Source organism: Diospyros lotus, chromosome 7 (assembly GCF_014633365.1).
Source record: "Diospyros lotus cultivar Yz01 chromosome 7, ASM1463336v1, whole genome shotgun sequence".
Lineage (NCBI taxonomy): Eukaryota > Viridiplantae > Streptophyta > Magnoliopsida > Ericales > Ebenaceae > Diospyros > Diospyros lotus.
This window is the reverse complement of record NC_068344.1, coordinates 30261304-30289300: the sequence shown is the minus strand read 5'-3', so window position 1 is coordinate 30289300 and position 27997 is coordinate 30261304. Positions and strand designations below refer to the sequence as shown.

Sequence of the window (27997 nt, the reverse complement as noted above, 5' to 3'; positions counted from 1 at the left end):
GCTGGCCTTACAATCGGCTGGGGAGGGTACGAAGAGGGAAGGGAAGGGAAGGTTTAGATTACCTTATCCTATCCAATTGCTTTCTCAATATCCAGTGACAACACCTGTACGCCCCTCTTTCTCTTTCTCTCTAAAACTCCATCTTTCTCACTTCACTTCCTTTAATAACATCAGCCCTACAAGCTCTCTGGGTAGTTGAAGCCGCCAAGAAAAGGCAAGGAGAAGAAGAAGAAGAAGAAGAAGAAGAAGAAGAAGAAGAAACAATATTCATCTTCTCTTCATTTATATCTCTTCACGCCGACAATACATCCGTGTATATATATATATATATATACATATATATAGAAATTAATGCCTCTCTCTGTCATGTAAAAGGTAGTAATTGAAATTCCTGCTGGGCCATGCATACAACTCATTTTCTTTCTCATCTTCCATTGCAGCGCTTCTTCTGCTCCATTTTCCTTTCTGGGTACAGCTCAATGAGCATTGGTTCTTGAGAAGCCTTTTTTGGGTTGTTTCTTGAGGTTATTTGTATTGGTTAATTGCCTGGCTCCGGAAGAGTTTCGGTCTGGGCCTGCTTAATTTGTCAAGTGGGATAGTTGATTCGATAAATACTATTAATCGCATTGTTATTGCCGTCAGAATTTGATTGGATTGAAATAGCAAAGATTTAGTCGGTCCCCAGAGCTTGGAGGCTGAAATGGCTCCCAAGACAGGCAAGGCAAAGCCCCACAAAGCCAAAGGAGAGAAGAAGAAGAAGGAGGAGAAAGGTCAGTTTCTATCTTCTACCTTCCTGTTTGGCCGCCCAAAAACCCAAGGAAAATTAACCCACCTCCCATTCCTTACTAGTTGCTTGCCTTTTCTCTCCTGTTTTTTGGGCTGCCAGACAGCCTAAAATTAACCCAGTTTTCCATCTCTGATATTACAAAGCATATATGCTACTGATAATTAAGACTACTTTTCTTTCAAATAAACAAAATCCAAACTACTCATACTCTATTGCTCTGTTTGATTTTCTGTTCGATTTTCTCCGCAATCAGACAGTGAAATTGACAATGCATTCATTGGGTGCAGTTTTGCCTACGGTGATTGAAATTACGGTGGAAACGCCCGACGAGTCGCAAGTGACACTTAAGGTAAGTACACCGCGGTCCCAGCGCCCCCACAGGGTTGTACTTGGCTGTGGGCGAGTGCAAGGATAGAAACAAGAGGTTACTATTCCCGTGCTCCGCGCATTTATCTCTCTTCCTACTTCCATTGATCGCAGGGCATATCAACGGACAGGATTTTAGACGTGAGGAAGCTCCTAGCCGTTCATGTCGAGACATGTCATCTCACAAATTACTCCTTGTCCCACGAGGTAAAAGTTCTGTACCCAGTAGCCTATTTAATAACCTCGTATATTTAATTTATTATTATTATTTGTATAAAGCTTTTATAAAAATATCAATTTATATAAGGTCACGTGGGAATTATGATCATTGGGAACAATGCGTTTAATGCACTTATTCAAGAAACTGTTTTTTAAGCCAGCAATTAGCAAATAGCGCGTCATTGTTCCCCTTGGGATAGGAATCCTCATTGTCATTAATGGTGGCGCGAGGGATACTAATGTGTCAATTTGGATTGGTTGGGACCTTCTCTTATTTCATTTTAGCCATATTAATTAATTATTTTCTTAGATTTTGTTTTTTAATTTTGAATTATAAATATAGAATAATACAAATTTATTAATTTAAATAGAGAATTTGAAGATTCTATATATTCACTTGACTCATTTTTAATGGTAATTTTACATTTGAGATAAGATTAAGTGAGATGAGTTGAGTTTAATTAAATAAAACTATTTAAAAAATTTGTTAAGTTTCAATTGTAACTACAATTTGGAGAAACACTTAAATTTAATTTAACATATTTATCATATTAAAATATTTAAATTAAGTTGACAAAGTACAGGTCAAATGATTGGACTATGATAAGGTGATATTCGCATCAATAAATTATGGATTCGATTTTTTATCTTGTGCAGTGAGACAAAATTTTTACTTGTGATTTACTTTTTCTGTCAAAATCGAGAATACGAGTGAACTTTTTCTGTCAAAATCGAGAACACGAGTGATGGGAGATCGTGCAAAAATAATAAAGTCAAAATATTCAAATTAAATTTAGATCTACAATACATTTAGCACAAGTTCAATTAAATTTAAATTTACCAAATATTCTATTTGGTACATTGACAAAGAACTCGACTCAAAACAAAAATTGGATAGTGTAGGCCATTTGAACTAGGTCATGGAAGGAGCAAAATGACTCATATTTTGTTTTGATCACTTGAAATTGTGACAGGTTCGAGGACCCATGTTGAAGGATTCGATAGAGATCATGTCTTTAAAACCATGCCACCTCACCATGGTCGAAGGTAGCTATGATTGGTTGTTTCACAATTCTACTTTTATTATAATTTGATGTTATGTTATTTCTCAAAATCTAAATAAAAATAATGATAAATTTGATAAAATGAATTAACGACTGAAGCAGCCGAGTGCCCAAATGACATTTTTACCCCTGCATCGATGCAGGGTTAAAATGTCACCTTCACTCGGCTCCAGTCGGCTTTTCCCCTAGCCAAATGTAACATCTTCTCGTCCTTTACATACAAGAAACTTAAGGGGTATATTTGGATTTCATCACAGAGGGCTATACGGAAGAGCGTGCGATTGCGCACGTCAGGCGACTCCTGGACATCGTCGCGTGCACTATTTCTTTCGGCAAAACCTCCGGTCGGGCCAGCCCTAAAGAGTCCGGCTCGAAAGATCCCGGTCCGAACGAGGCCGATGCCGGTCCGGAAAGCGCCGGTTGCGAAGCCAATGCGAAGCCGAAAGGAGATGGAGAGAAGCGGCCCAAGGGAGGCGCTCAAGGTGCCAAGTCGCCGAGGCAAGATGGTTCCGCCGGCGGCGAGGCGGCGGAGAAAGGTGACATCGCGGCGGCTATGTGCCCGCCGCCGAGGCTCGGGCAGTTCTACGAGTTCTTCTCCTTCTCTCACCTCACTCCGCCGATTCAATGTCAGTTATTTTGTTCATCTATTCCTTGTCATTATTTGGTTAATTACACAGAGACCTGCATACGTAGATCACTTACAATTGGTACGAGTAACACTTGTTTGTAAACTGTAAAATCTACATTTTATGCAGTCCAATTGTGATAACTCAAAGTTATGTGTCCGGTTGATGAGAAAATGGAGGAAATGTCGAGCCTAAAATGCTGTTCGGATGATAGAACATAGACATGTAAAGTCTAAGATGTTGTTTTGTTGATAGGCGAATCCGGCAAATATGAAAAGAAAATAATACTTTTGCTAACTTTGAATTTGTAAAAGTTGAATTTATTTCTCAGTAGCATTAACGTTGAACTTAACTGAGCAGAGTAGTTGTTTGAACATTGGTAGATTGGAGAAATACTCTCATTGTCTATTTTTAGTTTTTCCTTCCTATTTTCTCTTCATTCATTTGCAACCAAACAGCTTAGGAGTGTTTTCCTTATCGCAATCTTCATTTCCAGTTGTTACACTTTTATTGTTTCATAGGGCTGAGGCTTAAAAGTGTGTATAAAACTTATTGTGCTAAAAGATTTGATGTATTCATGCCAGAAGTTAAACATTGATTTCCTGGGAACTTTATTGGTAAGAAAAAATAGTGAAAAAAAGGATCACAGGATATGAAACTTCCAGCGTCATGGACACAACAGGTTGTTATTTAGATGTCAAGAAAAATGATATATTTTGTGCGTTCTGTTGATTAAGTCTAAAAAGCTGATCTTTCTTTCCTTTTATTGTATCATGTTGTTCATACACGCATTTTTGTTTTGAATAAAGTGCAAGTGTGATGCAGGTTTCTTTATATTGAATTTGTTCTCTTGTGGACAATTCTGAGATTCTTCTCATTTCCTTACCATGTTCAAATCATCAACTGACGTCAGATCTGTTTTCCATGGCTCTTCCTGTGTAGTTCCTTGCTTTTCACTGAACGTCCATTTGGAAGTTTTATTTTATGCCCGTTTGTTCTATAGATTTATTTTGTCTTTCTTGCTTTCAAAAGACTAGACTCCTTTTTCTGGGCCCATTTACTATTGCTCTCTAGAGTTACAACAGCTCTCGTGTGTAGTTCATCACTTGTGATAGTCATAATATTTTTTTTGATGTTTGTAGTGTATTTGGGGTTTTCTGTAGTTTTATTGGTTGTTTACAGTTATTGAAATTGGATTCTTTCTGGTAGATTCCTTGCAAATGATTTAGCTTACTTTGCACTTGCCATCTTCTTGTTCGTTAATGGTGTTCGTAAATTGATTTTTGGTTCTGCAGACATTAGAAAATCTACTCGCCCATTCCTTGATGATAAGACAGAAGATGATTTCTTTCAAATTGATGTGAGGATCCCCATATTAATTGCTACTAAAATATCTTTTTAAGCCAGTTTATTTTGTGCAACCAATGGTGGTGATGGTTTACTAATATGAACTCTGTTGGGCCGGGTGTACAAATGTATATGCAGGTCCGGGTTTGCAGCGGAAAGCCAACAACAATTGTTGCTTCCCATAAAGGGTTTTATCCTGCTGGAAAACGTATTCTCTTGAGTCACTCTTTGGTTGGTTTGCTGCAGCAGATAAGCCGGGTTTTTGATGCTGTGAGTGAACTGGTTATGTCATATTGCATTTGCAGTTATTTTGTATTTTGGATCTTTAACTTGGAGGAGTTAGTTTTTCTTCTAGTTTAACTTTTAACTTGAAATTTCCTCTCATTGTCTACATTATTTTATCTTTGCAGGCATACAAGGCTCTCATGAAAGCTTTCACTGAGCACAATAAGGTACTTCTACAATAATTCTTCTGATCTTAAGAAAATAATGTGAAAGAGAAATGAATATGCAGTTATTTGTTGTTTCAGTTTGGAAACCTACCTTATGGTTTTCGAGCAAACACATGGGTTGTCCCACCAGTTGTTGCTGACAACTCATCGACTTTTCCCCCACTCCCTGTGGAAGATGAAAACTGGTGGGGAAATGGGGGTGGACAAGGAAGAGATGGTAAACATGATTATAGGCAGTGGGCAAAAGAGTTCGCAATCCTAGCAACAATGCCTTGTAAGACACCTGAAGAAAGACAGGTTCGAGACAGGAAGGCCTTTCTACTTCACAGTTTATTTGTCGACGTTTCTGTCCTTAAAGCTGTTGCTGTCATAAGACATCTTGTTGAAAATCACCATGACTCAACAAAAGAATTCACTCCTTCAGTTTTGTTTGAGGAACAAATTGGAGATTTAAACATTAGGGTTACAAAAGATGTGCCTGATGCAAGTACAAAGTTGGATGGTAAAAATGATGGGAGTGAGGTTCTTGGAATGTCAAGAGAAGAGCTTGCTAAGAGAAACTTACTTAAAGGGATAACTGCAGATGAGAGTGCGACTGTCCATGTGAGTAAATTATTTTGATACTTTTTTAAAATTTTTAATTATTAACTTATGACAAGTTACCGTAATTGCTCAATGCTGGTTATGTTAAAACCTTATTCATATATTGGTGTTCAGGATACCTCTACTTTAGGTGTGGTTGTTGTTAGACACTGTGGCTACACTGCTGTTGTGAAAGTTGTGTCTGAGGTAAATTGGGAGGGCAAGCCTGTGCCAGAAGACATTGAAATTGAGGACCAGCCTGAAGGAGGCGCTAATGCATTGAATGTGAATAGGTCAGTGCCCTAAGCTTGGGTTTAGTAGTAATGGGTCATTATGGATCCAAAATAGTGATGATAACCCCTCACATGCTTATTTCATTTCATCCCCCCACCCCACATACTGAGTGATTGGCAAGCATAATCACTTTCTATGCTTGTCACATGGTTAATTGTTTAAATTAATATGACTTGCTAGTGATTTTACCGTGTTGATTAATTTTCAGCTTGAGAATGCTATTGCACAAGTCATCAACACCCCAATCATCTAGTGCAGCTCAAAAATTGCAGAGTGCAGATTTTGAAGATTTACGTTCTGCCAGATCATTAGTGAGGAGGGTTCTTTGTGACAGTTTGGTTAAGTTGGAGGAAGAAACCAATAAACACACAAGATTTATAAGATGGGAGCTGGGAGCTTGTTGGGTTCAACACTTGCAGAATCAAGCTTCTGGAAAAACTGAGTCCAAGAAAGCTGAAGAAGCAAAGGTTGAGACAGCTGTCAAGGGTCTTGGAAAGAATGGTGGGTTGCTAAAGGAAATTAAGAGGAAAACAGATGACCGAAGCAGCAAAACTGAGCAGGGAAAGGAAGTTTCTGTAAAAAGCCTTGATGTCAACAAAAGATCAGAAACCACTAATCAGAAAGATGTGGAGAAACAAGATGAGGAGAAGGAAATATTGTGGAAAAAGCTACTACCTGAGGGAGCATATTTGCGCCTTAAGGAATCAGAAACTGGGCTTCATCTTAAGGTTTACCTGCTTTTAATGAAATATTGCTATCCTGTTGTTACTGATCCAGTAGCTAGCTCATTTGTGCAACAGATGAACCTAGGCAGTTGAATCTGTTGGAATCCATATTTCATAGAAAATGCATTTCTTTCTATCTTGATAAGCCACTAGCTTCTTGATGCATATTTTTTCTTCTATGAATTTGCAGTCACCTGATGAGTTGATTGAGATGGCACATAAATACTACGCTGATACCGCACTTCCAAAACTGGTTGGTTCATTATGAATAGGTACTTACATTTGTCCTTGGAATCCTTAGAAACTATCTGATTGCTTCAAGTTTGACTTCTAGGTGGCAGATTTTGGTTCACTTGAACTTTCACCAGTTGATGGAAGGACATTGACAGATTTTATGCATACCAGGGGTTTGCAAATTTGTTCCTTGGGCCATGTGGTAATGGCTTAATTTGATTTTGTATTTTTCTCATCTTTTCCTGACTCCTGATTTTTCCAATTATCGTTGCTATTGACTATTGCAACTTTCTTTAACTTTGTCCTGTTGGCTCCTTAACAACCAAAATCTGTGTCCGTGAGGGGAGGGGGGGGATTATATGTGGACTTTTGCTTGACGGAATTGAATGTTATTTCTTCAATTGCAGAGGACATGCATCTTTAACAGACAAAACTAATAGTTTCTTTAAATACGTGATGTCATGGTACTTTGCTGCAAGGATCAAAATTTTATTTTATGTGCTATTTCTGTTAGCTTGGGAATAAAAAGGTTCTATGAGCAATTTGAATACATAAGGCAACAAAACAACACCAACAACAATAAGAACACAACAAGCCTTAATCCCTTGGGTTGGCTACATGAATTGTAGTTCGCCATTTATTTTTTTATATGCATAAGGCAAACACCCCCACCCCCCGGGGGAAAAAAAAGGAAATGCACAGAAAAAATGTTTGGAAAGAGAAACTAGTTCCTATAAAATGATTATAAAAGCTTAATGCTTAAATAATAAATTTTTGGGTTCCCTACACTTCTTCAAATAAAGGGTATACTTAAGCAATTTGCAAGTAATTCAATTTTAAATTAATGTCATATAATCTAATTTTATCAAGGAAAAGTGTATACACTTGTTAACATGTATTAGGTTCAAACCAAATAAAATTTTGCTAAATTTCAAAATTGGAGGGACACTGATATGAAAGAGTAGTGAAAAACTTAAATTTCTATATTTCCAACATTCTAAACATTAAGTTGCATGAACACCAACCAGAAACATCTAACGAGAGTCATTCTATTTACATTTTCTGTCAAAAAAGATTGACATCTAACAAGAGTCATTTATATATTTGATAATGCAATATTGGGTAGTTATTAGAAACATTTAGAAAATATAAGGAAAAGAAAAGATATATGGAAACAGAAAATGGACATGATTAAGTCATTTTTCATTTCCTGATTGGTACCTTTTACATAGAGTTCATCATTGGTATTTTCTCATTTTCATCTGTACTATTGGAATCTAAGAACTTTTTAGTTTGCACTATTCTATCTTCAGCCTTATTAATCCTAACCTTGTCAGAGAAGAAAAAAAGAAAATAGAGTTTAACCATGTTTTCATAAAGGACCCACCACACCTACTAGGAACAGTTTAATCTTTCTTTATTATTAACATTTAGTTGTTACTATGGAATTCTTCAATTTTTTAGATGGAAAAGGAGCCAAATTGTGTGTCTTTCCTTGTTTCTAAAGATTCTATTAGAGTGCATACTTTTTTGATCAATTAACTTGGTGTATTAATAACTTGCTATGTTGACACAGCGTGCTGTTCCACATTCTATTCAATAAAAAAACAGCACATTAAGCCTTAATTCCACTAGGTGGGTTGGCTGTCCACATTCTATTCAATGGTGAAAATGAAAAAAGAAGTAGGCTTTTAAGTATAACAATTTTGGGTTTCTGAATTTGTAAACAAATGCTACTAAGCCATTTAAATAATAATTGAAGTATTACACTAGTCAAGGCTCTTGCAAGCGCTCACAATTTGTGGGTTCATGCTATTGTGATTCTGGGATTCATCCTTCTCATATTTAACATATCTAGAGCTGGATTTTCTGTTCCATCAGGATGTTGAAGAGAGAAATGATTCCTCTTTGTAGCAACTTAAACTTAGATAATGACAATGATTAACAATTCAATATGATATAAAAGTAGATAAAGGTCCTATATTCAATCTCATGCCTACTTATTAACCTTAATATTTGCATAGCCATTTGTGAAGGGCTATTCTGAAGTGTAAATGATTAAGTTCCCTTCTTTCTAATGCCTAAAGTTTTAGATGAGTTGGCCATTCAAGAATTTAACATGGGAATGGGTTTTCTTTATTGTTTTGGTTTTATAGTCGGTTTTTGCTCATTCTTTTAACACACCTAGTCACAAATAAGATCTCTAATTACTAAACTAGGTAGCTTTGCAATTTAAAACTTATTTTGATGGTTCCCTTCTCATAATGGCAGGTTGAACTTGCAGACAAGCTTCCTCATGTACAGTCTCTTTGCCTACATGAGATGGTTGTCCGAGCATACAAACACATATTAAGAGCTGTTATAGCAGCAGTCAATAATGTTGCTGACTTGGCTGGATCAATAGCGTCATGTTTAAATATATTGCTTGGAAATCCATCAACTGAAACTCCTGATGCAGACATTATTAATGATGATAACTTGAAATGGAAGTGGGTGGAAATATTCCTTCTGAAGAGGTTTGGGTGGCACTGGAAAACTGAAAGCCAACTGGATCTGAGAAAGTTTGCAATTCTTCGTGGACTATGCCATAAGGTATGAATTACTATTTCCCATTTGGGGTGTTGGGGAGAGGGTTAGGGGAATTGGAGATCGATCTTACTTTTCGAATTTGCTTTATGTTGAGAAACTTGAAAAGGAATTATCTATCTTCAGGTTGGGCTTGAGCTTATCCCCAAAGATTATGATATGGACTCTGTGACTCCTTTCAAGAAATCAGATATTATAAGCATGGTTCCTGTATACAAGGTAAAATGCATATTAGGATTACGTGTTGAATTTTTGTACAATTTTCAGTAAGTGTTAACAAATTTTAATTTTTGCTACAGCATGTTGCATGTTCATCTGCAGATGGCCGTACACTGTTGGAGTCATCCAAGACTTCACTGGACAAAGGCAAGTTGGAGGATGCTGTTAATTATGGCACTAAGGTATCATATACTCTCTCTAGTAATATGGCAGTTGTCTTATAAATTCAAATTTATCTGGACCAATATTATATGTTAAATTTTGAAGGCACTCTCGAAACTCGTGTCAGTTTGTGGGCCATATCATCGAATGACGGCAGGAGCATACAGTCTTTTGGCTGTAGTGCTCTACCATACTGGGGATTTTAATCAGGTTTGTCTTACTTTATATCTTTCATGCCCCTGCAGGGGTGGTATATCCCTGATATTTGTATGATTTGATCTAAATAAACTGAAGTGCTTAAAATATGAATTTTTTGTATGCTGCCTCAAATTTGTAAAGAGTGCCCTTGATATGAGCCAAAGTGGCCTCAAGCAGCCCAAGTCTATAGAAAACTTAATCAGGTTTGACCTTTCTGTGAGTATATCTTCACTGTTTCACAAAATTCAATCAAACCAAGACTATGAGGTCAATGGAAAGAAAAGGGTGGCAAATAATCAAATATGTTTGTATTGCTGTCTCATCAGTTGTCACATCATATCATGCTGTACCCATGCCGTCCACTATGTGATTTAGTGAAACCCATGACCAATGGGTGGTACCCATGCCTACAAGGAACCGCAATGTTTAACCAGCATATAGAATAGACTGAAGAAATTCCTCACTGTGGTTCAGTATGATTCTGAAAGTGTAGTTAGGTGCTGGTATTTGTAGTTTATGCATTGCATCCCTCATATAACTCCAAGAACACAATGTCCTCTCATCCAGCTCCAGAGCTTTAAGGCTGTAAAAACTTACCTATATTGCATAACCTATCATATCAAGTAGGCAACATTTTTGCAAGGAACTCCTAGTGAATGGGAGGAAGTCAATTTAGGAGCTTAGATTAGATGTGTTAGAATTGTATTGTTTTTTTTCTAATTGGTTTTTTATACTGTTGTACATATATGTAGGAGATTAAAAGATTTATATAGAAAACATTGACTGGTTTCTCCCCCCATGCTTCTTTTTCTCTTTTTTCTTCTACTTGTCTTCCCTGTTCTTCTACTGTTCTGTGCTTCCATCACCAAGGCAACATTTGATGGCATACGATAAGAAATGGAGGACTAAAAGGAGAGTACAGGAAACAAAAATTTCAAATTTTGAATGCCAAGTTACCGGAATTTCATTTCGACTTGAACTTGATAATTACTATTGTGAATATTGTACACAGTTGTCATCTTGCGATGAAGATTGACTTGTAATTGATTATACTGACCTCATTTACTTTAACTAGGCTACCATCTATCAGCAAAAAGCTTTGGATATCAATGAGAGAGAACTTGGGTTAGATCATCCTGATACAATGAAGAGTTATGGAGACCTAGCTGTTTTTTACTACCGGCTCCAGCACACAGAACTGGCATTGAAGTATGTCCCAAGAATTCTTGATATTAATGATTTTTTTTATATTGACAAGAGAATTAAAACTTGTGTTCTTTATCGTGTGTCAATTTGTGTAATTTTCTGATTGAATGCCTGTCTATTGAGTGTTATTTTGCCTCCCTGGCAAAAAACACATATGCAGTATAACCTTATTATAGAATTAACTGATGAACTACTTGAATTCCTAAAATTTAAGATTAAATTTTATCAGGAAAATGAGGGAAGCAAAGGGTCTACTTTTCTATTGGTAGATAAAATAGCAAAATGATTTTTAATTGGTTGAAACTCCATTTGTTCACTGAACTAGAGGATCCCTATCTTTCGCTAAAGGCAGTAAATTGTTCTTCAAGGTCCTCTCACTTGGACGAATATCTAGCTGCCCTCCCCTACAGTTGCCTTTTCATTTAGTGTTATCAACATTGTTGTAGCTGTAATTCTAGTTAGCAGGATTTTAATTCTCATGGTTCAGTATGGTTTGACTCTTAAAACTTCTGGTCTCTGTTAGTTCAATCTACCTGCGAGTGACTTTGCTGTTATCTGAAGTAGCTAATGCTTCTGATTGTATGGCTCCATAAAAAGAGAGTAAGGGGATGTGCTAAGAAGCACTGATATAGGTGTGTGAATGGGCACAGGTACTGGCAAGCACATGGTATACAGTGATGTAGAAGAGTAAGGATCTGGATACAGTAGGGATACAACAAAATAATATATAATATATATATAATTAGTAGAGTTCATGAACATAATAACTAGAAAGCATTGACAATATTCAAAAGTTCCACTAGTCCGGTGTAAATGTCATAGTTTTATAATGGTGTGGAGAACAATTAGGATAAAAAACCTAAAGATAATATTAAATCTATAATAACGACAACAAAAACATTATTCAGTATACAAGAAAAAGGAGAAAGTAGCAATTCTTCTTGGAGTTGTAGATTAGGCTTAATTGTTTTTATTAGTCTTTAGCCAAGAACTTATTGTGCTTGTAGAGTTTGACTCTATTAAAATTCCCTTCATCTCCTTAGATATGTCTATATTGTGTTCAATACATGAATATGTGTGTTTTCCATCTGTCCTAGACATGTACACAAATAAAAATACTAATAAAAATAGAATACGTTATTTGGCATGTCCAACATGTATCCCTAAGTGTTTGATAGGTATCCATATACAATACATGTTAGACACGGGTACAACTTTCAAAATGAATTGTCCACACTTGTGGCCTTGGGAGAGAGAAAAATGTCTTCCCAAAGTTTTCCTCTAGCTACTGTGTGTGTTTTGTCGAGGGCTTCTGTATAAGTACGCATGACTATTACTCTCTGATGCGGTCACCAATTAAGACTCGGCCCAAGGCTGACCCAACCAAACCGAAATAGTATCACCAAAATAGTAGGGCCATAATGTTATTTTAATACTTCTTAAATTTTAGAATTCTACTTGATTTAGGATTCTACTTCATGTTTCTACTTGATTTAGGATTCTACTTCATGTTGGATTAGAATTTATTTCTATTAGGATTTTAGTTGGATTTTGTTTACAAATATTAGATGGATTTGGATTAGCCAAATACTATAAATATGTCTAGAATATAGAGTTTGTAATCAAGTTTTAATCAATCAAATTTTAGCAACCTATTTGGGTTTTCTTAGCAAAACAGTATTGTTTTTGCGTCTTCTTGAAAGCCAAGTTTCGGCCGTTGAAGTTTGCTATTTCAAGGGTTTATTTTGGTGTGTTTTCTTCACACTCGCGCTACACGCTGCGTCAGGTGGTATCAGAGCAGTTCATCAACCAATCAGATGGCTAATCTTGAAGGTAACGGTAGCAACTAGTCTTGTGACGGTGATCGGGGGCTGCCCGTGGTTTGGAGAGCAATCGAAGAACAACGGGAAATAACTCGTACAATGGAGCAGCAATTGGAGCGAATCCGCAACCAATTGGGCGTTTTACAACAAGTTAAGGATAATCGGAACCGGACTAATGGCATGAATCAAGCCGGCTATGTCAAACCGGGAAGACCAGCCATTAATCATGTCCTCATTAATCCTAGAAGACCAATGATGGATGATAGTGACGATGAGGATAATCTTGGTCGTATGATAGTCAACCCTAGTGGTAAAAGGGTTAGGAGGAATGCGCAGCAACACAACCATTGGGGAAACAATGAGTATAAACTAAAGAATGGCTTTTCGATGAGTTTGGAGCTTGATTTCAAAGATTATGTTGTCCTAGCAACCTCAACGTTTGCAAACTCAGGTCTAATTTATGCTGCTAACATGATAGAAACTCCAAGATTATTAACTCATACTGGGGTATTTTTCAATCCCGATGGCTCAAGCATTGCTTCGCAACCCAAGGATGGTGCGTTTCTTCTGATCGACTTGTGACTGTAAAGGAGATGGAGGTCATGATAGCAAATCCTTCTACAGTTTATTCAAGCTCTGGCATGGTTGAATCGAAGGCAATAGGAACATATTCACCTTCGCGATTGCAAAAGCAAGATGATCACATGGGTCTCTTTGTGAATAGGGGTGTTGGATCCCCCAAGCAAGTTAACTCAGGTAGCGCAACTGCTTTCGATATTAATTTGAAATTAGATTCTGAAACTAAGAATGTTGTAGCAGCTACCACTATAGTTGATCAAGTGCTTGGACCAAAGGATGATACAAGCATCAATATTTTAAGTGATGGAGAGACTGTTGGTAGTTATGGAATAAGCCTCTATTCGAAATAGTTGCAAAAGAATGCTTCTCCAGGCAAGAGAAATTTATGGATGAATTCAGAAACTGTTGAGGAGTTAAAATCAAGAAAGATGATGAGAGCAGAAGGACCTATGATAAGATCTACCAGATTAGAGAAGCGCTCAAGATGGAAGGTTCAACGTCCTCAATCTAACAGTAATAATACAATGGAGGCGGAGGGCAACAAACATGGTGATGGTTGGACCCATGCCAACGAAGATAGGGCTAAGAGGGGAAGGAATGTCTTTGCTTATGTTCCCTTAGCAGAAAAGTTCAAGCATTTCAAGAAGATGTTAAACAAAAGTTGCACAAATAAGAAGTACAAGGCGACAGCTGACAAGTGTCAGGTCCTGAGGGACTGACTTAGGAATTTAGAGAGTGGAAGGGAGAAAACAGAAAGAATAAGGGAGGAGTAAGGAAGTAGAGAGAGAGAATTCAATGGAATAGTGATAATATTTCTCAATGCCATTAACGGAAGGGAGAGAATCCTTATATAGCTGGGATTCTCTCTCACAAGCTGTAACAGATTACAGCTATAAGGAATGTACAAGTTTGAATAGCAGCAACAAACTTTGTACTACTCCCTCAGCAGCTAACTAACTCTTGCCTAACTCGTCCCTCACTTACATTTTATTACAAAATCACCCTTATACTCCCACGGTACATGACATTTACCCCGCTCATCAAAACATTTCTTGTCCACAAGAAATATGGAGAAGGCTGGCCACTCGCGGAAACTGGTTCAGAATGTCCGGCAGATACTCCCACGTGTTATCTTCGAAGTGATGATCAGTCCATTTGATGAGGACTTGAGTAATTGGCGCACCTTGTCTGTAAATTACTCTTTTATCCAGTATAGCTATAGGTTCCCGGAGAGGAGCTTCAATGTGGGGAAGGTTTGGTAGGATAGAGCTTGCTGGTTGTGCCTCTACTGCTTTCTTGAGAAGGGAGACATGAAAAACTGGGTGTATATTGGATCCCTCTGGTAATTGCAAACGGTAAGCTACCGATCCTATTCTTGCAATCACTAGAAAAGGTCCATAGAACTTTGGATGCAATTTAGAGCTGGGATTGGGAAGTAGTGACCGTAGGTGTCTTGGTTTCAGCTTAAGATACACAACATCACCAACCTGGAATTCTCTTTCACTCCTCCTTTTGTCAGCAAATTGTTTCATCCGATTTTGAGAAGTAGCCAACTCTTCCTTAATCTCCTGCAAAGCTTGCTGCCGTTGCTGTAAGTATACGTCTAGGGATGCCACTGTTGAGTGATCAGCCAATGCTGGTAGAAGTGGGGGTTTGTAACCATAAAGGGCTTCAAATGGGGACCGTTTGATGGCTGAATGGTGGCTGGAATTATACCACCATTGGGCCAGTGGAAGCCATTTGTGCCAGGTCTTGGGTTGAAGGAAACAAACACACCGGAGATATATTTCTAAACACTGATTAACCCTTTCGGTTTGTCCATCAGATTCTGGGTGGTATGCACTAGACATCTTTAGTTTTACTCCCAGCAACCCCATCAATTCCTTCCACAGCCGGCTAGTAAAGATTTTATCTCGATCAGAAACTATGGCTTTGGGTGTTCCATGCAGTTTCAGTACTTGGTCTAGGAATATTTTGGCAACCTCCTGGGCAGTATATGGATGAATCAGTCCCATAAAGTGCCCATATTTGGTAAAACGATCCACAACTACCATGATGCAGTCTCGGCCTTCTGATTTTGGCAATCCTTCTATAAAATCCATTGAAATATCTTCCCATGGCCCCCCAGGAATATTTAGGGGTTGAAGTAATCCAGGTGGCGCTACATTTTCTGGTTTGCACCGCCTACAAGTGTCACACCTAATCACAAACTCCATAACATCCTTCTTGAGTCCTGGCCACCGAAAGAGTTGCTTAACTCGATGATAGGTGTTCACAATACCCGAGTGTCCCCCTAGAGGAGAGGCGTGGAGTGCCTCTATAATTCTCTTTTTTAGAGCTTCCTCTTCCCCAATCACCAACTTCCCTTGGTGTCTAATCATCCCATTACTCAAAGTGTAGCCTGGTTTAGATAAAGGATCCACGGCCAGCTGCTGTAAAAGTTCTCGGGTTTTATCACTTGAGAGATAACTAGCAGCGATTTCTTGGCACCATTCTGGAACAATGGTTGAAATGGCTGCTGTACTTCCCTCTTCAAGACATCTGGATAGAGCATCGGTTGCAAGATTTTCTTTCCCCTTCCTATATTGGATTACATAATTCAAACCCATGAGCTTAGTCATCCCTTTGCGTTGTAGTTGAGTATGCAGCTTTTGTTGTAACAAGAATTTGAGGCTCTCATGGTCAGTCTTGATTACAAAGCTTCCTCCCTCAAGATAATGTCGCCATCTTTCCACCGCCATTAGCACTGCCAACAGTTCTTTCTCATATATGCTCAATCCGAGATGTCTTGGAGCAAGGGCTTGACTGAGGAAGGCTATGGGTCTGCTGTCCTGAACCAGGACTGCTCCAACCCCATTGTTGCTGGCGTCAGTTTCTAAAATGAATGGTTTGTTAAAATCAAGTAATCCTAGAGTGGGTACTTCACCCATAGCCTGCTTAAGTTTGCAGAAAGCCTCCTCAGCCGTATCATCCCACTTGAATCCATCTTTCTTCAGTAGGTTAGTGAGAGGCCGACTGATTATACCATAACCTTTAACGAACCGGCGATAGTATCCGGTTAACCCTAGGAATCCTCTCAACCCCTTCACATTTTGAGGCCGAGGCCAATTTACCATGGCAGTGACCTTACTTGGATCTGTGCTTACCCCTGAACCGGAAATAATATGCCCAAGATACTCAACCTGTTGCTTGGCAAAAGTACACTTTGACTCCTTAACATATAGCTTATTGATTCTAAGGACTTCAAAAGTGATTTTCAGGTGGGTTAGGTGTTGTGCAAAGGAGGGACTGTAAATTAGAATGTCATCAAAGAATACTAGGATGAATTTGCGCAAATATGGTTCGAAAATTTTGTTCATTAACGCTTGAAAAGTTGCGGGAGCATTAGTTAGGCCAAAGGGCATTACAAGGAATTCATAATGCCCTTGATGAGTGGTAAAAGCTGTCTTAGGAATGTCTGTAGGCTGCATTCTAATTTGGTGATAGCCTGATCGGAGATCTAACTTGGTAAAAACTGAAGCATTGGTTAGTTCATCAAGGAGATCTTCCACAATTGGGATGGGAAACTTGTTCTTGATGGTCATAGCATTAAGTTGACGGTAGTCAACACAAAACCTCCATGACCCATCCTTTTTTTTAACAAGCAATACAAGTGATGCAAATGGGCTATGGCTGGTTTGGATAATGGACTTCTTTAGCATATTTGTTATGAGTTTTTCTATCTCAGTCTTTTGTCTGGGTGGGTAACGATATGCTCTTAGGTTTACTGGTTCAGTATTTGGCGTCAGATTAATGGCATGGTCATAGGGTCACTCGGGAGGTAAGGAACTTGGTTCAGAAAAGAGGTCCTTATAATCAATTAGTAGTATGTTAAGGGAGTCAAGTTCATGTACCTGCCATGGACTATGGGTGGTGCTGCTCAGTGTGCGCGCCCGCTGAAGTTCCTCTCCTTCCTCCCCGAGGGTAACACCCATGGTATGGATAGAAAATAGATGAGCCACCTATGATAACTTGCTCTTGAGTATCCTTTGTAACCTCTTACCCGAGATAATTTTGCATACTCCCACCTCTGGTTTGCTCGTTAGAATCTTCTTGCTGCCATCTTTCTCGAAAGTCACTTCCATTTTGTTGAAATCGAAACTGATTGGACTAACTCCCTTCATCCAATCCACCCCCAGCACTACATCACAGCCTCCTAGCTTGAGCAACCTCAAATCAGTTGAAAATTTATCTCCATTCATCTCCCAATGGAAATCCCTATAGGCGGACTGACTCAACACCTTGCTGCCGTTCGCTACTGTGACTGACAATGGCAGTGAAGGACTGACCTTACATCCCAATTTTCTTGCCACAGCTTCATCCAAGAAGCTGTGAGTACTCCCACTATCGATGAGGACCATAATCGGATTGCTGTTGACCTTTCCTTCAACCTTGATAACCTTACTATGGTTAATCCCCTTCAAAGCATGCAGCGAAATCTCTCCTTGGTCCTCCTTCTCATTTTCCGAAAGTTCTTCTTCTTCCTCCTTGTCCTCGTCTTCCCCTTCCAACAACAGTAATTGCCTCTTGCACTTGTGGCCTACGAAATATTTGTCTCCACATTTGTAGCATAGGCAAGCTACGTGCCTCTGCTCCATTAGACTTCCTCCTTGGGCGGAAGCAGAGTTATTGGCCGGTAGAGCCAATACACCTCTTCCTTGGAACCCACCTTCTCTGGGTGGCAACCTATTTCCAGCTTGCCAACCTCCCGTGATCACCCCTTTCGCCGAATTCCTTTGTTTCTTGGTCATGGCATCAACGATCATCTCCTGTAACCTTGCACTCTCGGCTGCCTGTTTCACCGAGTGCGGTTGCATCATTTTCACCATGGGTCTAACTTCATCCCCTAGACCACTGATGAAGCTCGAGACGTAATACTCCTCGGAAAGCTGAGGATTATGTATCATCATCAGCGATCTAAGCTCCTCGAATTTTTGCTGATATACCCGTATCGTTCCTTCTTGTTTGAGTTTGTTAAACTCTTCAATAATGTCCCGCATGCACTTATCTCCGAACCTTACACACAAATCTTCTACGAACACACTCCAAGGGCTCCCTTCCTTGACCGCGAGCCACCCTTGATACCAAGCATCTCTCGTATCATTCAGGTAAGCTGAAGCCATGGTGACTTTCTGCTGCTCTGGAATTTGATATAGGGAGAATACTGGTTCGCACCTTCTCGACCACCACCTCGGATTCTCTCCTTCAAATAAAGGAATCTCAAGCTTCAGTGTGGGATAGTTCGGATGGTGTCGATGGGCCGTTACTCCCGGTCTTCGTTCCCTTACATTTTCTCCCATTGTGTCCGTATCCTACTCGAACTCCGACGCTCCTCCTGGTCGAGGTTCTACCCCTACTCCTGGAAATATGGGCTCCGTCCGGTCTCGCGGAGGAAATTCAGGAGATAGCCTCAATGGCTGCTGTTGAGTGAACATTCGCACGATCATTTGCATTTGTTCCATCATTTGCTCCCGAAAGAGAGTGTTCTGCTCACGACTCTCTATCCTCCAACGTTCCATTGCCTGGTCGATTCTGGAATCGACTCCCGCTCCAATCGATAGTTCCAGCGATGCCACTCGGTTCTGTACCTCCGCTATGGCTGTCGTCGTCTGTTGTAGCTGCGTTTCCATCTGCTTCATTCTTGTCCCGTCTGCCATGGTGGTTGCTTGACGCCCAAGAAGGATGCTCTGATACCAGAATGTCAGGTCCCGAGGGACTGACTTAGGAATTTAGAGAGTGGAAGGGAGAAAACAGAAAGAATAAGGGAGGAGTAAGGAAGTAGAGAGAGAGAATTCAATGGAATAGTGATAATATTTCTCAATGCCATTAACGGAAGGGAGAGAATCCTTATATAGATGGGATTCTCTCTCACAAGCTGTAACAGATTACAGCTATAGGGAATGTACAAGTTTGAATAGCAGCAACAAACTTTGTACTACTCTCTCAGCAGCTAAGTAACTCTTGCCTAACTCGTCCCTCACTTACATTTTATTACAAAATCACCCTTATACTCCCACGGTACATGACAACAAGCATAGGAAGCCCAAGGTATTTGAGGTTGGAGATGAAGTCATGGTATTCTTGAAGAAGGAACGGATTTTAGCAGGAAAGCAGAACAAGTTCAAGCCAAAGAAGTATGGTCCTTACAAGATTCCAAAGAAGACCAATGACAATGCTTATGTTGTGGATTTGCCTAATCATATAGGTATTTCTAAACATTCAAAGTGGCTAATCTCTCTTCGTACTTATCGGATGTGGATTTGTCCAAATAGGATCAAAATTCGAGGTCGAATTTTTTCTCAAGTGAAGGTGAATGATGCGGTCACCAATCAAGACTCGGCCCAAGGCTGACCCAACCAAACCGGAACAATATCACCAAAATAGTAGGGCCATAATGTTATTTTAATACTTCTTAAATTTTGGAATTCTACTTGATTTAGGATTCTACTTTATGTTTCTACTTGATTTAGGATTCTATTTCATGTTGGATTAGGATTTATTTCTATTAGGATTTTAGTTGGATTTTGTTTACAAATATTAGATGGATTTGGATTAGCCAAATACTATAAATATGTCTAGAATCTAGAGTTTGTAATCAAGTTTTAATCAATCAAATTTCAGCAGCCTATTTGGGTTTTTTTAGCAAAACAGTCTTGTTTTTGCGTCTTCTTGAAAGTCAAGATTCGGCCATTGAAGTTTGCTCTTTCAAGGGTTTATTTTGGTGTGTTTTCTTCACACTCGCGCTACACGCTGCGTCACTCTCCATCTTTAGAGCTTTGGGAGCTGTAGTAGTTTCTCTGATGTAGAACAACTGATTGGAGGCTTATTTAGGGTTAGAACGCTAAGAAAAATTCTTGAAAAGGCTAGGGTTTTGATATGTAACGGGTTGGTAGTCAATTTAGAGGAAAAATATGGCTGAAAAGATGAAATTTGGGGGGCTGAAAACAGGTCTGAGAGTAGGGTTATGAAAAAAAGAATCTGTGCATGAGAGAGAGAGAGAGGGAGGAAGAGAGATATCTTCTAGGCATCACACCTAGGGTTCCGTAGACATCATGCCTAGGGTTAGATGAAATTTAGATGCTGTTGCCAATGTCCTCCATCATTCCCTATGTATGTAGCAGTTTTAGATTTCTCTCTTGTTACCTTCTCATTTGCATTACCTCTTTGCTCATTGGTTGGCGGCATCTTTCTTTCTTTTTTTAAAATGTTATTAAATATATGGTTGGGGGAATGGTCTTGTCACGGTATAAGCACCTAGAGGGGGAATATATCGTGCAAGTGGCATGGTCCTCATGTGTAACAGTTAGGGAGTTGGGTAGTTACTTGTAAAAGGGGGTACAAGTGTAAATAAGCTTCCCTTTTGGCAGGAGTTGTGGACGCATGATCCTCCATATAGAGGACCGGGTTACTTGTAATGAGGCATGCTGAAATTTGAATTGAAATTCACTCTGAATTCTCCCTCAATTCTCTCTTTCTCTGAATTCTATCAAGTTCTCCCTTAATTCTCTGGAATTCTCACGAATTCCGAGAGTTATCGTCTAACAGGTCCTTAAAATGTAGGATTCAAATAATAGCACGGTTTGAGAAAAAGAAAGTATGTAGTCTACCAAATCTATCCTTCTTCCCCATTCTCCTCTGAAATACATCTCTAAAAGGTGCTCCATTTAGACCATTTGCTAGTAATTATCTAATTCTTGTTGACCTCTATTAAACCTTGTTCTTGATCTTTTTGTAGAGAATAAAAGAAAGAAATATTCCATATTTGCTTGAAGGATTTCCTGAATTTTAAGAATAGCTTGATTTTGTTTCACCACTAATATCATAATTGCCATTGTTAATGATAATTTTTAAAATTTTATTTGTGTTGAAACATTATGCATATTTACAATCGTATAAACATGTGGTTGATAAATTTTATTTATTTGATATCAATTTTATCTTTGCTGTTTTGCATTGAATTACTTTCCAAATAACTATTCATACCTTTATGTAAGCAGATACTTACACCTCAACCCTTTTTGTATATTAAAGTACCTAGTTTGGACAAACATTGGACATGTTCCAGTCTTGCTCCAAACATTTTCATCTGCCTACAAGAATATATAAGTTTTGTTGCTCTCCTCTCCAAGATAATATTCACCATCTTTACATTGGTTTGGGTGAGACACTTAACCCGATCCGCTGAATTGGGTTTGATCTTTCTGCTCCATTCAAAATCTATCAGATGATAATCTCATTGGATGTCTTTTTGATCTTCTATTGACCTCTGATAAAAATTCCTTCATTGTACTTTCTTTCTGTAATTTATATGTTTACAAAAAAAAAAAAAATCTCCTCTATTAATGATGATAAATAAAATTAGATGCAATGGAGAATGGTACAATGTAAATATGATCAAGGAAGAGGCTCTACAAAATCAACACTGGTGTAGCAGTTGGCTATAACTATGTTTTTGGAGGCTGCCTTCATCTAACTCTACATTCTTAAGACATGATGATAGCTAATTATAATCTCCCCTTTTCCTGTTTCTGCATCCTTTAGTTTATTCATGTGTGTGTAATGTATGGTACTGCATATGATGACTTTGCTCATTCTGAAACTATTGCAACGGATGTCATACTAAATATCTTGGAAAAGTTCTAGTTGTTTGAAGTAATTTTCTACCTCCCTTTATTGGATATATAAAATGGCCATATCTGATAGTTAACATCTAGAATGGATATCAGACGAATATGCAGCAGGCACATTTATTTTTGCAAAATAGACCCTCACTTCTTAGCTGCGAAACTGACAACTTGTTATATATATTTATTAGGGTGATAGCACAATTTTCAACTCCAACAATTAATACCAGAAAATGTCTTAAATACTTTTTGCACATTTCTTCAAAGTCTCATTGTTGTTTGTGTGTCAATACTAACAATAAATGTTCTATACTCAAGCATTGAGCTGATGCTCATCCCATGAATAATGTGTTGCTCAAATTTGCTATTTTTCCATTCTAGGTATGTAAATCGTGCATTGTATCTTTTACACCTAACATGTGGACCATCTCATCCAAATACTGCTGCCACCTACATTAATGTAGCAATGATGGAAGAAGGTTTGGGAAATGTACATGTTGCCCTCAGATATCTTCATGAGGCTCTCAAGTGTAACCAAAGGCTACTTGGAGCTGATCACATTCAAGTAAGCACCCACTTATCCAATATTGATAATGCATTAAAATTGACTATGATTTGCAGCTTCAATAATGCAAATGTATTGGAAATGAAAAACACTGCAGAGATTTTTTTGGCTTTCACGTTAGGATTTCTTCTATCTCATTTTATGGTCGAGATTGTATTTCCAAGAGAATGTTTCAAACCCTCGTTGGAACCTGGCAGATTGCTAAAAAACATTATTTTGCTTGCAGAAGACAAAAGGACATTTGTCCTGACCATTAAATTGAAGACCTAATTATGTTTGTTTTCTTTTTTTTATTTACATTGATTATGAGTATATTCACTGTCTTATAGACTGTTTTTGAGGTACTGGATTCCTAGAGCAAGAAAAGGACAAAAATATGTTGTATCTAAGTTGGCAAGATGTATGGGTCTGCTGGATCCAAGACCACCCAATCTGCTGGACGTTTTCTTCTGGAAAATTGTAACATCCTGAGACCAGCTTTAGAAAATGTGAAACACTTGGGAACAGTAATTGCTTAGGCTGGAGGCCGAGTCCAAATATGTCTGGATCACTTGGTTCATCGGTTTTGGTTACATATTAACCTGTCAGTTGTAATCCACAGGCATATCTTTTTGGCAGAGAAGATATCACCTAAATCAATCATTGTTGGATGCATATGCTTTTCTGAGAAAGAATGTTCCTTTTTACTATTATTATATATATATATATATATATATTTGTGCAATGAGTTGGACTTCAGATTTCAACTTCTTATCATGTTTAACGCCAAAATCTGCTTGTTCAGACTGCTGCCAGCTATCATGCAATCGCAATTGCTTTATCTTTAATGGAGGCCTACTCCTTGAGCGTTCAGCATGAACAAACAACATTACAGATTCTACAGGCAAAACTTGGCTCAGATGATCTACGTACACAGGTAACATATTGTTTTACATCTAGTAAGTGGCCTTCACAATTTTACATGGTAATCCTTATCCTGAGTTTTATTTGGAGCTTCTGTAGGATGCAGCTGCATGGCTTGAATACTTCGAATCCAAGGCTTTGGAGCAGCAAGAGGCTGCCCGAAATGGTACTCCAAAGCCAGATGCTTCAATCTCCAGCAAAGGCCATTTAAGGTTTGGCTTCCTCTTCTGCTTTCCCTTTTCTGGACTATTTGACCTGAGGGAAAGAATTATGCTAACTCATTCAAATGCTTGTGCAAACACTCTGGATAGATGTTCATAGGTACTGTAGTTCAAATTCTCTAATTAGATATTGTTCAAATCATGGCATGGGTGTTTTTGTGATGACTTAGTTAAACCCAGTGAGCATTCAGGGTGGGATCCTCCCATGGAGGGGTCTACCCAAGTTGTCAGTTAAATCAAATAAAAGTTTTTTCTTTCTTTTTTTTTAAACATACTTTTCTGCAGTGGTGAGGTGGTTATATATAACAACATCACAGTTGTTTAACCATATGGGACGAAGTTCTTCCACATTGAATCTGAAATGAAGGAATATCATTTCTTCCTATCTAAAAAGTAAACGGGTTGATGCATTGCAGTAGTCCCACATTGGACCCTTACTAAAATGAGATCATGAGACTGATTTCCTCCTATATACTATAATCTCACCCTATCTCACCCTTTATTTCATCTTGCCTAGCATCGTGTTTCACTTTACATTTGCTATATGAAAAGTTTTTGTTAGTTTCTGAACATGTTTTTTTACATTTTTTTGATAACTGATTATTTGGTTAGTCATACAGTTTAATATTAGTAAAAATCCATGGGACCTGACATTGGAAATGGTTGGAGATCTGGCATTCATGTAGCTGACCTCACCTAATGGGATAAAGGTTTGTGATTGTTGTTTTAACCCGATGGGACCCAGCACATGCCCTTCTTGTTATGGATATAGGATGAATTTTGATGATGGTGTTCTCATTGGGGTTGGGCTCACTGAAGGACCCCAAAGAAAGCCCCTGGTTGCTGCCCCTATTTATCAACCATAAATAATGGGTTTCACATATTGCTTCGCTGCTATGATTCTGGAATTTGCACACCCCATGATAGACATTCTTGTATACAAATAGCTTAATATGTAGATCATTGTGTCAAATTTTCTTATTAATTATGAGTAGTTGGTTGGTTTTTGTTAGTTTATTCATGAACATATTTGTGAGCTTTATTTTTGCTGTTCTGTCGCGCTTTCAATACTGTAGTTATTCCCTCTGTCTGGAGTTCTGGAATGTGTGGTGCTCTGTACTCTGCACTGAGTAATTTCCAGAAGAACCGTGAATACACAAATAACAAAGGAGACTGTTCTTGTTAATTGCCTCATATTGATACTCATTTGCCACACAGCAGCGGTAGTTGGACAATTGATGATGCTTTATTTTACATCCCAGTAACTCTAATAAATTCCTTTCCCTTCTTGGATCAGTGTATCGGACCTATTGGATTATATAACTCCAGATGCTGATATGAAAGCAAGAGATGCTCAAAAAAAGCAAGCTCGTGCAAAGGTCACACAATTCCTGGCTATTCTCCAGATTTTTCTCTTTTATCTTCTCTCCTGCCAGTTTTCTGAAAAGATCAAATTTCTACTTTAATCCTACAGGTTAAAGGCAAACTGGGACAAAACTGGGAATCTTTCACAGATGAATATCAGAAGGATGAAATATTATCACCTAGCCATCTTGCTTTGGAGAGTTCTAGTGACAAAGAAAACAAATCTGGAGAAGAGAACAAATCTGAATCTCAGTTTGCAGAATCTAGTGATAAGAAGCCTAGTCTCATTCGAGGAGATATGAAGTTATTGAACCAAAATGATGACATAGCACAGGATGAAACATCTGACGAAGGATGGCAAGAAGCTTTTCCGAAAGGTCGCTCAACTGCAGGTCGCAAGTCTTCTGGGTCAAGGAGGCCCAGCTTGGCGAAACTGAATACGAACTTTACCAATGTTTCTCAGTCAGCAAGATATCGTAGCAAGACTGGTAATTTCACATCTCCAAAGATGCTGTCAAACGAGCCTGCTACTTCAGCGGGGTCTGCATCTCCTGTTCAGAAGAAGTTTGTTAAAAGTGCAAGCTTCAGTCCAAAATTAAATAATTCTACTGGTACAGAAAAATCTACAAACATAAAGTCAGCCCCTACTAGTCCAGCTCCAACTGATCAAGTTGCCAAGTCTGCTCCAGTGGCGAGTTCAATCAGTGTTCAGATGGCAGGCAAACTTTTCTCGTACAAAGAAGTTGCTTTGGCTCCTCCTGGTTCTATTGTGAAGGCAGTGGCTGAACAGTCACCAAAGGAAAATTCTGACATAGAATCTAGTCCTCAGGATAGCACAGAAATGGTTGTGCTAGAAGCAACTCAGGAGGAAGAAAAAGTTCAGAAACCCATTGATGAGGAAAAACTTTTGGTTTCTGACGAGGAAAAGAAAAATCTTCCTGATGAAGAACAAGAAACAAAAGTTCATGATGCTTTATCAGCACAACCTACAGAGGAATTAAACAGTGCAGCAGCGGAAGATGGAGTACAAGAAGACAAAGTTGCAGCGGTAAAGAGTGGGGCAGTTAGAGGCAAAGAAACAGAGTCTGAATGTGTTTCTGTTTCTGGACTTGAGGATTCTAGTTCTAATGATTCAAACTCCACTGCTTCCGGAAGCAAAGAGTTGGAAACAGTGGTCGACGGATGCACAGCAGCTTCTGAAGTTTTAAATGAAAATGCAACTTTCTTGCTAGAAAAAGATGGCTCCATTAAGAAAGAAAACATAACAAACGTTGGGGAAAGTTTGCCCGATCTACCTAATGGTAAAGGAAGTGTTAGTCCCTCGCCAATTGAAGCAGAAAATTCAGGAGACACAAGTTCCAGTCCCTTGCCAACGGAAGCAGAGAAACATGGTGAGGTGGAAGCAGGAAGAGAGACCAGCAAAAAGCTATCTGCAGCTGCACCTCCTTTTAATCCATCCACAATACCAGTGTTTGGCTCAGTTCCAATGGTTGGCTATACAGATCATGGAGGAATTCTTCCACCACCGGTGAATATTCCTCCAATTGTTCCTGTCAACCCTGTTCGTAGATCACCTCATCATTCAGCTACAGCAAGGGTCCCATATGGTCCACGGCTGTCTGGCGGATATAGCAGATCCGGAAATCGTGTTCCACGTAACAAGCCTACTTTCCACAATGGAGAGCACAATGGGGATGGAAGCCGCTACAGCCCTCCAAGAATCATGAATCCGCATGCTGCTGAATTTGTACCTGGGCAGCCTTGGGTGCCAAACGGCTACCCTGTGTCTCCAAATGGTTACTTGGCTGCTTCAAATGGTATTTCTGTGTCCCCAAATGGTTACCCTTTAGCCCCAAATGGCATTCCACTGTCACCAAATGGTTGCATTCCGGTGGTGCAAAATGGATTCCCCATTTCTCCGAGTAGTCCAGTGGAATCTCCAGCAGTTTCCACTGTTGAAGTTAGTGCTGAAAACCAATGTACAGTTGTGGCAGAGGACAACACAGAAGAACCTTCAGCCAAAATGGAAAATTGTAACGAGTCAATTGAACAGAAAACACCGGATGTTCAATCTAGAGATGATGAAGAATCTCACCCTGAGATTGATGAAAAGCCTACAGGTAGAGCTGTGGTACCTGGAGATGTGCTCATGGTCGGGGCACATGAAAATTCTAGTAAGGAAGCAGTTGAGGAAAAGCCAACTAAATGCTGGGGAGATTATAGTGACAGTGAAGCTGAGGTTATTGAGAGTACAAGGTGAGTTAATATTAGAAGTGGTCTGTTCATAGCTCAATAATTTCTAAGAGAGGCCAAAACGACATTTTAGACTGCAAGAAGCATTTAGCAAGTTGGAGAACCCCTATTCTGGCCAAGCCTGCAGGACCGACTGCTACAAATCCTGATGAAGCTATGACTTTCTGATGTGCTTTAGTTTTGTAATTGTGCAGCAGTTAGTGAGTTTAAAGAACTCTCTTGCAAGGCATGGTTCAACAACTGTGACAAAACCTAGTGATGCAACTTCTTCTTTGTATAATTGCCTCACAGAAAGGAGCGCATAGATGTTGAGTAAGAGTCTTTACTAGGCTGGTGCAGGGAAGATATCTACACGGCAAGGGTGCTCTCTCTGATTTGAGTTTTTTAACAAGAACAACCTCGAGGTATTTGTACTTTTTAAGACAATATTGTTTTGAGTGATGATTAAGCATGGAACTCGGGAACTTGTTTACTTTCAAAGTTTCAAATTCATTTCTTGTAGCCAACTATTAATGTAATACCCATGGTTTTAGATTTTTGTTGATTTGAATCATCTAA

The 27997-nt window shown here is 38.9% G+C and overlaps 1 protein-coding gene across 4 annotated transcripts; it reads left to right on the top strand.

Annotated features, from left to right (window-relative positions):
• The first annotated feature begins 26 nt into the window (after positions 1-26).
• LOC127806021 (protein REDUCED CHLOROPLAST COVERAGE 2) lies at positions 27-27989 on the top strand. 4 transcript variants are annotated; one of them, XM_052342970.1, is made up of 25 exons: positions 27-313; positions 441-469; positions 643-770; positions 1075-1136; positions 1268-1360; positions 2347-2419; positions 2694-3062; positions 4358-4422; positions 4548-4679; positions 4820-4861; positions 4940-5464; positions 5579-5736; positions 5946-6465; positions 6653-6715; positions 6797-6898; positions 8968-9288; positions 9409-9501; positions 9582-9683; positions 9769-9873; positions 10937-11070; positions 22514-22697; positions 23482-23613; positions 23700-23812; positions 25119-25200; positions 25296-27989. In XM_052342970.1, the coding sequence occupies exons 3-25, from the start codon at positions 701-703 to the stop codon at positions 27444-27446; spliced, it is 5691 nt and encodes a 1896-aa protein (XP_052198930.1). In that variant the 5' UTR covers positions 27-313; positions 441-469; positions 643-700; the 3' UTR covers positions 27447-27989. The 4 variants fall into 4 exon arrangements, with proteins under 4 accessions (XP_052198930.1, XP_052198929.1, XP_052198928.1 ...); XM_052342969.1 differs by having other exon boundaries at positions 441-770; XM_052342968.1 differs by lacking the exon at positions 441-469 and having other exon boundaries at positions 27-375.
• The last annotated feature ends 8 nt before the right edge of the window (positions 27990-27997 follow it).